The 12,297-nt window shown below is 35.1% G+C and overlaps 6 protein-coding genes across 6 annotated transcripts; 5 read left to right on the forward strand and 1 right to left on the reverse strand.

The window, feature by feature from the left end:
* Positions 1–182: 182 nt before the first annotated feature.
* On the reverse strand, positions 183–1,435 carry DFA_06133 (tRNA (guanine-N(7))-methyltransferase; the record flags this gene model as incomplete). The annotated part of the gene is made up of 3 exons (XM_004361789.1): positions 183–224; positions 377–1,343; positions 1,392–1,435. The coding sequence occupies 3 exons, from the start codon at positions 1,433–1,435 to the stop codon at positions 183–185; spliced, it is 1,053 nt and encodes a 350-aa protein (XP_004361846.1).
* A 197-nt stretch (positions 1,436–1,632) lies between these two features.
* DFA_06134 (uncharacterized protein) lies at positions 1,633–4,915 on the forward strand (the record flags this gene model as incomplete). The annotated part of the gene is made up of 5 exons (XM_004361790.1): positions 1,633–2,522; positions 2,782–2,837; positions 2,935–2,999; positions 3,232–3,349; positions 3,516–4,915. 5 exons carry the CDS (start codon positions 1,633–1,635, stop codon positions 4,913–4,915), a joined length of 2,529 nt encoding a protein of 842 aa, XP_004361847.1.
* A 378-nt stretch (positions 4,916–5,293) lies between these two features.
* On the forward strand, positions 5,294–6,008 carry DFA_06135 (uncharacterized protein; the record flags this gene model as incomplete). The annotated part of the gene is made up of 3 exons (XM_004361791.1): positions 5,294–5,407; positions 5,514–5,697; positions 5,887–6,008. The coding sequence occupies 3 exons, from the start codon at positions 5,294–5,296 to the stop codon at positions 6,006–6,008; spliced, it is 420 nt and encodes a 139-aa protein (XP_004361848.1).
* A 598-nt stretch (positions 6,009–6,606) lies between these two features.
* DFA_06136 (endochitinase) lies at positions 6,607–7,281 on the forward strand (the record flags this gene model as incomplete). The annotated part of the gene is made up of 1 exon (XM_004361792.1): positions 6,607–7,281. The coding sequence occupies one exon, from the start codon at positions 6,607–6,609 to the stop codon at positions 7,279–7,281; it is 675 nt and encodes a 224-aa protein (XP_004361849.1).
* Positions 7,282–8,325: 1,044 nt separating this feature from the next.
* Positions 8,326–8,990, forward strand: DFA_06137 (secreted chitinase; the record flags this gene model as incomplete). The annotated part of the gene is made up of 2 exons (XM_004361793.1): positions 8,326–8,399; positions 8,429–8,990. 2 exons carry the CDS (start codon positions 8,326–8,328, stop codon positions 8,988–8,990), a joined length of 636 nt encoding a protein of 211 aa, XP_004361850.1.
* A 335-nt stretch (positions 8,991–9,325) lies between these two features.
* On the forward strand, positions 9,326–12,218 carry DFA_06138 (uncharacterized protein; the record flags this gene model as incomplete). The annotated part of the gene is made up of 4 exons (XM_004361794.1): positions 9,326–9,703; positions 9,799–10,448; positions 10,516–11,982; positions 12,215–12,218. The coding sequence occupies 4 exons, from the start codon at positions 9,326–9,328 to the stop codon at positions 12,216–12,218; spliced, it is 2,499 nt and encodes an 832-aa protein (XP_004361851.1).
* Between the last annotated feature and the right edge of the window lie 79 nt (positions 12,219–12,297).

The following is a 12,297-nucleotide window of genomic DNA, read 5'->3' on the forward strand; positions in this document are numbered from 1 at the left end:
ATTTGTTGGTTGAATGTTCAAAACCAGTCCCCTCAAGAAGAAAACCATTGAGTAAATCTTTAGAATGTATACATGTAAGAATCAATCACAGAAATTTAATCAAAACAAGAGATGCAGAAGCGCATTATGAATGACAGCAATATTCATTAAGACAATTGCATAAATTTATACGATTCTTACTATTATGTCTTATTATCATATACACATATTATCTCTACCACTATCTGTATAAACATTTTACATGGTAGCTTGTTATTGTTTTCATTTAAATAAAGTATAGGTTTCCTCTGTTCTTTTGGTTTATTCTCTTTCTCCTCTCTATACTTGCGATTCGACCCTGCTTCTGTTAAAGTTTCTGGTAGACCAAACTCCATACACTATATCCAGCTCTTTCAAGATAATCCCTTCGTTTGGATCGAGGGATTGCATCCAACCATTCTTGTTCTGTGATTTCTATTTTTTTGATGGACGGTGATGTGGGACTACTTGCAAACTCGTCCAAGATATGTTGGTACATTTGTTGTACGTCTGTCATGATGTATATTCTACCACCAGATGGTAACACTTTAACCATATCGTCGATTAGGTTTGCATTTACCAACCGACGTTTACTGTATCTCTTTTTCCTCCATGGATCGGGAAACATGATACTGATTCGCTCGATCGAACTGCCAGTGGGCAGTGATTGTTGTAGTGACATTATATTACATTGGGCATTGGCATTGACAAACGCTATATTACCCAACTTGATGTCTCGCGTCCATTGTAATTTCTTTAACCGATCGTTTGCCTCTTCTATACAAATATCTCTAATGTCCATACCAATATGATTCCATTTATCGCTTGTCAATGCATGATTGATCAACATATCGCCAAGACCACACCCCAAATCCAAGTGGATCGGTTGGTCAATATTCTTGAATCGACCGGTCCATTCTCCAAACTCTACAACCACCGTCAATCCACTCTCCAATGAATTGACTCCTCTTACTTTAAACTTTCTTCTTTTTAATTTATCAACTTCTTCATATTCATATTCCAGTTCATCATCATCTTTTTTCTCTTGTACATATTCTTCTTGTTGTTCTTTTCTATTCTTTTCTTCAACAACAGCCGTTCTTTTTTGTTGTTTGTTTATACCAAAGTTAATCAATTGATTGAATCTCTCCAATACCAATTGATTTGATTCTTTAAGTTTATTTATTTGTTCTGTTATATTATTATTATTCTTTATATTATTATTATTATTATAATTAGTATTATTATTCTTTATATTAGTATTATTATTATTGTTGTTTGTATTTGCAATTCTTTCATGATGATTATTGCTACTACTACTATAACTATAATTATGATATTGTAGAGATATGAATGATGATGACCGTATGTACAATAGACATTTATGAATCGATGATGATTGTGTCCTGATCATCATACTCTTGTATCTATCTATCTATCTCGGGGAGAATGCGATTTGTTGAAGTTTCATAAGCTGTGGGTGTGTCGTTTGTCGTCTGAATTTTATTTATTATTAATTTAATTAATTTCAAGCAGACACTATCTTTTTTTATCCTCTTCTTCTGTGTTTTAATTATTAATTTCAGTTCAAAGTTATATATATCTCAATCTAACATGTCAAAAGGAAGAGGAGGGCAACAGGGAGCAGATGGTCCTACATTGAAAGACTACCTCGCTAGACCAAGAATGACGATGGACGAGTTTAAAAAGACGGTTGCAGAAAAGGAAGGAAAGCTAAACTCTTTGGACAAATGGGAAGAGATGTCAACGGATGAATACAGACTACAACTGGAAAAGGATAGAAAGAGAATCAAAAAGGAGAGAGAAAGAGACAAGAAACGAAAGAGTAGAAAGGATAGTGACGACTCTGACGACGATAAGAAGAAGAAGAAAAAGAAAGATGGAAAGAAGAAGGCAAATGGTCCTATTAGACTGTCTGACTTTATGAAAGATGATGAATCAAGTGACGATAGTTCATCATCCGAAGACGATGATAGAAAATATAAACGTAAAAGAGATAAAAGTAGAAGTAGAAGTAGAAGTAGAAGCAGGGACAGAGATAGAGATAGAAAATCAAGAGATAGAAGCAGAAGTAGAAGTAGAGATAGAGATAGAAAATCAAGAGATAGAGACAGAAGTAGAAGTAGAAGTAAAGAAAGAAAATCATATGATAGAGGATCATCTTCTTTGGATGATGAAAGAAAATACAAGGAAAGGGATAGTCGTGACAAAAAGTCAAGATCTCCTAGTCCTAAACGCAACAGTCGTAGTCGTAGTCGTAGTCGTAGCCGCAGTCACAGTCGTAGTAGAGACAACAATAGAAAGTATAGAGATGATAGCCGAGAAAGAGATAGAAAACATAAAGATAGAAAATACAAGTCTGACAGCCGCAGCGATAGAAAGTCAAGAACTCCAAGTCCCAAACGCAGGGACAGTGTAGATAGTAGATCAAAGGAGGATCGTCATCGTGGCAGTCGATCAAGTCCAAGTCGAGCAGATGAAAAGTAATTTAAATCATGGGTGATACATGTGGAACACAAACAAATCGAGTTCAAGTGCTGGTCGTTTTGTTCATTATTGTTGGTCATACATTCATTAATCATTCAAATGTAATAAACGTAATTGTCAAATTAATAATAACAATATTATTATTATTATTTATTATTTATTTGTAATTTTATAAAAAATGAATCTTTTTGGTTGATCAGGCAACTCACACCAAGTCTTGTTATTATTATAATTATGTGTTGTTCAAACAAATAGAGTTATAGATGTAAATATAGCGAGAAGACAAACAAACAAACATAGTGCTATCAAAGGTAAATAATAGATGATATGATGATAACTCAACTTGAAAGACGACGGATAAAAATGCTTGATTCAATCAATAATATTAACAACCCAAACTATTTTTAGAGCCAAGGAATATTGATATTGGGAATTTAAAAGACAGTTTTAATCTAAACACACAATGTTTCTGTGTATATGTGTAGGTAGTGTCTCAAATTGTAACATCAACACCCCCACGAATCTATCTCTAAAGAGATCTGTGTTAAACCCATTCCGTGATGGTTAATGTGGGTAGCCACCCTAACCCTTTTGGTTTTACTATACAATCTCCATTCATTCATCCTCATATCTCCTTATTTCGGTTCGGAACAAGTATGACGATCCATCCTTTCATCCATCATCCCTTTGCATATTAATATAAAGGAATGGAAACAACTCTTTGAGGTTGAAAAGAGACAAGGAAGAGTCCATAATTCGAATATTGATAAGAACACTCTATTAAATGAAAATGGATTGGATTGGATTGGATGGATGGATGGATGTATGAATGAATGAACCCATTTACTGGATTGGATTAGGATTGGGATAATTATCCCAGGTTTGGATTGGAAAAATGGTAATTGGAAAACTTATAAATACTTAATCAAACAACTTATATTAATATCAATATTTATTTTTATATAGTTATAAATATATTTAAATAATAGTAATAATGAAATTATCAATTACCAGATTACTGGTTATCATTTTAATATTATCAATTTCATTGGTTTCAATGATTGAAGCTCAATCTTGTAAATATGTCACTTGGCAGAGAGGTGTGAATTACCCACTTGGTCAAATCGTTAAATACAATAGTAGTTATTATAAGGTGGTGAATGTCGGTGCCAATGGAAGTGATGCTACCGATCCAACTGTCAGTACTTGGTATTGGAGTCAAGTTAGCTGTACTTCATCGTCATCATCGGGATCGTCAACCACAACGACATCAGGTTCATCATCTTCATCGGGATCGTCGTGCAAGTATGTTAATTGGCAAAGTGGAGTTAATTACTCACTCGGACAAATTGTAAAGTACGGTGGTAATGGAAAATACTACAAGTTGGTCAATGTTGGTGGCAATGGAAGTGACGGTACTGATCCAACTGTTAGCACTTGGTATTGGAGTCAAGTTAGTTGCTCATCAACTGCTTCATCTACCTCTTCTTCTGGATCATCATCCGGATCGTCTACTACGGGATCACCTAGTACATCGTCAACTTCCTCTTCATGTAATTATGTTAATTGGCAGAGTGGAGTCAATTACTCACTTGGACAAATTGTAAAGTTTAATGGAAACTATTACAAATTGGTCAATGTCGGTGCCAATGGAAGTGATGGTACTGATCCATCGATTAGTACTTGGTACTGGAGTGCTGTCACCTGCTCATCAACTGCTTCATCCACCTCTTCCCCGGGAACATCGTCTGGATCCGGATCGTCTACTACAGGATCACCTTCAACTGGAAGATTCCCGGTTTCTGAATCACAATTCAATAGTATGTTCCCAAACCGTAACTCATTCTACACGTACGCAGGACTGGTCCAAGCTATGGATCACTACGCTGCCTTTTCAAGTGAGGGTGGTAGTACTACTGCCAAGAGAGAAGCAGCTGCATTCTTGGCAAATATCAAGCATGAGACAGGATCATTGGTATATATTCGTGAAATCAATCAAGCCAATTGGAACTCGTATTGTTCACCATCCGGATCATGTGGTGGAAAACAGTATTATGGAAGAGGTCCAATTCAACTCTCTTGGAACTACAACTATGCTGCTGCAGGTAGTGCTTTGGGTTACGATCTACTCAACAACCCAGACTTGGTTGCCACCAACGCCAAGATTAGTTGGGCCACTGCCCTCTGGTTCTGGATGACTTCTACCGGTGCCGGTGACCGTACTTGCCATGCCTCTATTGTCGCTGGGTCATTCTCTGGTACCATCAGAACCATCAACGGTGCCTTGGAATGCAACAAAAATAGTGCAACCATGAGAAGTAGGGTGCAATATTATCAAGAATTCTGTCAACTATTAGGTGTAGCCCCTGGTAATGATTTGACCTGTTAACAAACAGTCCGGTCCAACCTATACAACCATAATTCTGTCAACTATTAGGTGTTGCGATTGGCAATGATTTGACTTGTTAATAATGTATAATAAACTAAATTAATAAATAAATAGGATTAATAATCCCAATTACAAGACAAAAACAAAAATCGAACTTGGGGCCAAAAATAGTAAAGTGGGTGGTGGAGTCCCCCAATAACAATCTGATTGAAACAGCCAACAAAGTTCATCGCTAACCCCACATATTTAATAATAATTAATGCGTATTCATTAAAGTATACTTGTTTAAAAGGTAGAATATGATGATGATGATGATTATTATTATTTTCAAACAATCATAGAGAGAGAGAGAATAATTATTATTAACAATTATTAAATATGGAAAGTATTATAGATTATAAATTTGAAATCAAAGCAGCTGAAAGAAAAGATGTACCTTTAATATATAATCTGGTAATGGAATTGGCAAGACATGAACAATTATCAGATCATGTATGTATATTCTAATAATAATGATAATCAAATAACCATATCTATATTTCTTGCTAAATCACAATTGTGACATATTCTAACTAACTCCTACCTTTTTCTTACATAGGTCAAAGGGACAGCCAAAGATATAGAGAGATTTGCATTTGGTGAAGAAAAGATAGCACACATTTATTGTGGATGGGTAACACCAATATGTCCATCTTCATCATCATTATCATCATTGTCATCGTCGTCATTATCTCATCTAGAACCAAAAATGATATCCTATACCATACATTATTTAAATTATAGTACATTTTTTCTACGGCCTGGAATCTATCTTGAAGACATTTACGTACAGAATGAGTATCGGGGAAAAGGGTATGGTAAACAACTTATCATGCATCTCTGTAAAATAGCAAAGGATAGAGGATACAGTCTCGTCGAATGGCAGGTACTCCAGTCACTTTCATCATCCATCAAATTTTATGAATCTTTAGGTGCCCGTCCACTCACCCATCCATGGATTCAATTTAGACTAACAGATGATGGTTTAATAAAATGTGCAATTGAATTTGATGATACTAATAGTAGTAGCAGCAATAAAAAAATAATTAAATAAATTGTGAAAATAGAAACAAAGAATGGATACCCCCACCCAAGTCATAATTTTCATTATTTATTTGTTCACTTCAACGAATCATATACATACATGTAAAAGTATTAAAAGATCAAATCTTTAAGATGATGAACGAAAATAACAATTCAATTGAATGATCTCTTCTTTTATCTGTATTATAATGTATGCAAATTAGAAATAGAAATTTCTAGATTCTTAATTGCGCAATAAATATATACTATACACTGACACTTTCATTCAAATAGGCATCACTAATGCATTGGTTATAACCGAGAGAAAAGAGAGAACTTACTCTTTCTGATTAATACTAAATATGGTCGAATGAAATCCAAACTTATAATAATAATAATAATAACGATAATAATATATATATATATGGTTTAACCTTTTAAATTGGGGCAACGTATCACAAACAAGATAGTATCGGAAAGAAAGGTATACCTAAACAAAAAGTACATGTATGTTCAAATGCAGGTAAAGCCATGCAACAAACACCTATAAATACTGACCAAACAAGAGTAGTTGTCAATCATAATCAACAACCACAACAACAACAAATTATTATTCTACAACAACAATAATGAAACTATCAACAACAACTATTATTGGACTATTTGTCTTTACTTTTGCTTTACTTTCAATTGCAGAAGCAAAGTTTATTATTTCTGAAAGGGAATTTAATAGCATGTTCCCAAACCGTAACAAATTTTACACTTACAAGGGTTTGGTTGAATCACTCAATTCCTATCCTGCATTTGCCAATGAAGGAGGTATTACTGGAGAAAAGAGAGAAATGGCAGCTCTCCTGGCTCACGTCGACCATGAAACTGGTGGATTAAAGTATATTCGTGAAATCAATCAAGCCAACTGGAACTCTTATTGTTCACCAGCCGGATCATGTGGTGGAAAGCAATACTATGGTCGTGGACCACTACAAATCTCTTGGAATTACAATTATGCTGCTGCTGGAAAGGCTCTCAAGTATGACCTACTCAACAACCCAGACTTGGTTGCTACCAATGCCAAGATTAGTTGGTCTACTGCTATCTGGTTCTGGATGACTTCTACCGGTGCCGGTGACCGTACTTGTCACAGATCAATCGTCGCTGGATCATTCTCTGGTACCATCAAAACCATCAACGGTGCTTTAGAATGTAAAGGTAAAAACACCGATCAAATGAATTCGCGTATCAATGCTTACAAAAAGTTTTGTGGTATCGTTGGTGTCAATCCTGGTAATGATTTGGCTTGCTAATTTAATTAATTAATAATAAATAATCACAGACATCTGTTTGCAATAATAATATTATTAATATAAAAACTTTTATTCAAACAATGAACTTCTAAAAGTACTTGACACATCACCTTGCATTGAAGTACAAGATGGTCTTCATGATCTCCAATTGATATCTCTCTTCTCAATATTATCTCAACAGTATCATTACAGTTGGATATTTCTTGCTTGATATATTCCTTAAGAGATTCTAAGGGGTCCATAATAGTAAATAAATAATTGTATTTGTTTTCTCTCAGAGCTACCAATATTTATTCACTTTTTTGAAAGAAATGGAAAGTGGTATTTATAAAAACCAGAACGTACTCTTTCTGATTAATAATAAATATGGGTGAATGAAACCCAACTTTTGTTCCAATAATAATAATCATACCAATAACGATAATGATAATACATATATATTAAATAAAATTAACAAAACAATCTGTACTATGATTATTTTTTGTTTTTGTTTTGTTGGTATTATGTAATAGTAGAGCACACGAATCAAATGTATTAAAAGATTAAATTCGATAACATACCATTATTTATTTATATTTATATGCATGCATGCATGGATGGATGGATGGATGGATCGATGGTGAACGAAAAGAATAACATATTGTACTTCTTTGGTGCAAAGATATACCATCTTTTCTTATTAATAATAATATATGTATGTAAATAATAATACTAATAATAATCTTCTGTTCGAACTTTAGATTCTAAATTACGCAACTCTAAACATCGTTTCAATAGGGATCACTACATTGGCTATAACCAATGCGCGAGAGGGATACAAAGTACTTGGGTTGCTTTTGCCAATTAATTAATAATAATAATTATAATAGTGTTATTTGATGATGCTACAATGTATCTCAATCGAAACAAGACACTAGTATCGCAAACAAGAATGGTATACATATAAATATTCAAAGGTTGGAATAACAAACAACTATTTAAATCGAGTCGTTATAGGTTTTTAATATTTATATTCACCAACATTCAACAAACTATTATTAAATAATGAAACTATCAGCAACAACTATTATTGGACTATTTGTCTTTACTTTTGCTTTACTTTCAATTTCAGAAGCAAAGTTTATAATTTCTGAAAGGAATTTAATAGCATGTTCCCAAACCGTAACAGTTTTTATACTTACAAAGGTTTGGTTGAATCACTCAATTCCTATCCTGCATTTGCCAATGAAGGAGGTAGTAATGTTGAAAAGATGGAAATGGCTGCTCTCTTGGCTCATGTCGACCACGATACCAATGGATTAAAGATAGTTCGTGAAAGTAACAAGGATAATTACAATTTGTATTGTGATCCAGCTGGATCGTGTGGTTCAAAGCAATATTATGGTAGAGGCCCATTACAACTCTCTTGGAATTACAACTATGCAGATGCTGGAAAGGCTCTCAAGTATGACCTACTCAACAACCCAGACTTGGTTGCTACCGATGCCAAGATTAGTTGGTCTACAGCCCTATGGTTCTGGATGGCCTCTGGAGACAAGCCATGCCATAAATCAATTGTTATTGGATCATTCTCTGGTACCATCAGAACTATCAGTGGTGGCATTGAATGTGATGGCCGCAACTCTGAAGAAATGCATATGCGTATCAACTCATACAAAAAGTTTTGTGGTATCGTTGGTGTCAATCCTGGAAATGATCTGTCTTGTTAAATGACAGTCCCAACAGTCCATTTATATTCTACCTCCCCCCCCAACTATACTATAGTATAAACAAACGAAAATAAAACCGAATGTATTAACATTTGATAATTTGCTGAGACAACCATTCAAAAAAACCCAATTAAATCTTTGAATTTGGTTCAAACCAATAAAAAAACATCGAATGAGTGCGATGCAGGAACTCATCAAGATAGAAGAAGCAGCCCTTAAGAATATCGGTTGAGTCACCTATTTATTTATAAACTGCTGCTGAACTGAGACTTTATTTAACTACAAACTATAATTCATACATATATATATATATATATAAATAATTAATTTAAAAAATGAAGAAAATCATATCATTCTTTGGTGGATCAAACACTAGCACCACATCAACATCATCATCTAAATCATCATCAACAGTATCATATAAAGATTTTGTAAATGATACATCATCATTGTCACTTGACGATTCGAGAAGTGATTATCAAAATGCTCATTACTACAACTACTATAGATACATTGAAAAGGAGTCACGTGGTACTGACCATAGAGCAAAGAGTGGTTTACAGTGTAGAAGAGTACTACCAAACCAACTAAATGCACCAGCACTTGCTCCATCTACTTTACATTCAGGATCGAGTAAATTCACTCTCAAAAGTGTTGAAATCAATTCAGTCATTACTGATACTTGTTCAGTATCAACTTTAAAGAAACATTTTGTATGTAACCAACCAAGTAAATAATTAAAATATATTTATATTTATATTAATATATATTTATATTATATCTCTATCTATCTATCTATTCTATTTAGGTAAATGAATATGAATCACCAGTTGAAGCATTCTATCAATTACCATTACCACCACAAGCATCTGTCAATGGATTTACTGTAGAGTTTGATGGAAAGGTGTTGAGTGGAGTGATCAAAGAAAAGGAGGAGGCATTCCAAGCATACACTGATACTATTGCTTCAGGAGGTCAAGCTTTCCTAGGTGAGAAATCAGCTGACGGTTACTTTACCATGTCAATTGGAAACTTGCCACCAAAAAAGGATGTATCTATTACATTGGACATTATATCAGAGATTGGTACACACTTGGACTCTCTCCACTTTTGTTTGCATCGTTTCCTATTTCCAAACTATTCCTTTGATTTCAAGGCCAATCTCAAGGTTAATCTATCTACACCTATCCAAGACATTGCCGCCTTGGAAGATGTCTACCAAAAGGCCAGTCAAATCACCTATTCCGAAGACAAAAAGAGTGTAACCTTTTCCACTCATTCTACCCAAGGTGTTCCAAACAACTATGTCGTCGTCATCGTCCCACACTCGACACCAGAACCAAAGGCATTGGTTGAATACATTGAAAAGGAGAAATCATATGCCGTAGCACTCAGTTTCTATCCATCTTGTATTTTAGATAAAACTCCAGAAGATGAATTAAATCAAAAAATGGAATGGTATGCAAAATAATAATAATATTAATAATAATAATATTTACTCTTCCTCTTTTAATTTATCGTTTAGTATTATAATTGTTGATAGATCAGGATCAATGAGTGGTGATAGAATTGAATCTGCAAAGAGAGCATTGGAAATTATGATGAGATCATTGAATGAAAATACAATGTTTAATATTGTATCGTTTGGTTCGGGATTTAAAAAGTTGTTTCCATCATCGACTCGTTACAATGACGCTAGTTTGGAAAAGGCTAGTTCTTTGATTGCCAGTATGGATGCTGATATGGGTGGAACCGAGTTGTTTGAACCAATCAAGGATGTGTTGGCTATGCCTGCATTGCCCGAGTACCCAAGACAGGTGTTTATCCTGACCGACGGTGCCGTCTCGCAAAGAGAGGTGCTCATCAAGTATGTTGCATCCGAGTGTAACACTACTCGTATCTTTACACTTGGTATTGGTAATGGTGTCGATAAGGAACTGGTTATCGGTCTCAGCAAGGCATGCAAGGGTCACTATGAAATGGTCAGTGACACGTCCAGCGGATTTGAAGAGCGTGTCTTGTCGCTGCTGTCGATTGCCACTCAGCCAATGTTGAGTAACGTGCATATTAACTGGGAAGGTGCCGGTCTCCAAGTCGTCCAAGCACCACTCAGTATCAGACCCATCTACAACCGCGAACGTATGATGATCTATGCATTGATTGAATACACCGACAAGAACGAGTCGACTACCAAGAAGGGTGCTGTCACGGTCACACTCACCGGCAGCGGACCCACTGGCAACAACCTCGAGTTCCCCATCACCATTGATTTTGCCAACGCCGTCCACTCGGATGCCAAAGAACTCGTTCACTCGTTGGCTGCCTACCAGTCGATTCAAGACCTCGAACAATTGGAAAAGAAAAAGTCCGAGAACCACAAAGACCGTATCGTCAAGCTCGGCAAACGTTTCCGTCTAGTCTCCAAGCACACCTCGTTTGTTGTCACTGCCGAATCTGAAGAGCCAACCCTCGACTCTTTAACACAAGTAAATGCCCTGTCAAAGCTTGAATCTGCCGCCAGCGTCACAAGCAGCGGTGACCAGGCTCAAGAACTCTCTTGCAAATTGTCTGCACCAAGTCCACGATCACGTAGGTTATCTAGTGGCTTTGCACAAAGCCAATCCATGCCCATGAAGGAATGCTCAAAACAATCACAATCCTTCAAAAGATGTGAAGAAGAAAGAAGTGTACCAACAATGCAATCCAACGAATTATTAGACATTCTCCGTCAACAAAAAGCTAATGGTAGTTGGGCATCAAAGACCACATTGAAATTCACTCTTCCAAAGAATCCAATCGGTGGTAGTGACACTGACGACATTTGGACAACCATTGCCATCATTGCCCATCTCCAAAAGGTACATGCCGATAAAAAGGCTCAATGGAACATGGTTGTCATCAAAGCTCTGAAATGGCTCAAACAACAACCAGCTTTTGTAGCCGACCCATCCCAACTTGCCACATTCTCTCAAAAAGCATCTGAACTTCTAAAGTAAATAAAGAGTAAATAAACCAGAAACCAGAAAATAAATAAAATATATTTGTATAATTATAATCTAGATATAATATTGTAAATAATATTATCTATTTTTATTTTATTTTTTTTTGCCTTGTCGATAAATAGATAGAATTATGTAAATAAATAGATTTGTTTCTTTTTGTCAAAAAGTATATTATTAATGATTACTTTTTGTTGTTGTTGTTTGATTATTTATTATTTTAAGATAAATAATTTGTATGTTTGTTGTTGAAAGAGGAGAAGGAGTTGTTTCTTGTTTGTTTGTTTGTTTTTTTATGGTTGTTGTTG

Source organism: Cavenderia fasciculata, assembly GCF_000203815.1.
Source record: "Cavenderia fasciculata unplaced genomic scaffold Scf_Dfasci-G-p-12c09.r1-3, whole genome shotgun sequence".
NCBI lineage: Eukaryota > Evosea > Eumycetozoa > Acytosteliales > Cavenderiaceae > Cavenderia > Cavenderia fasciculata.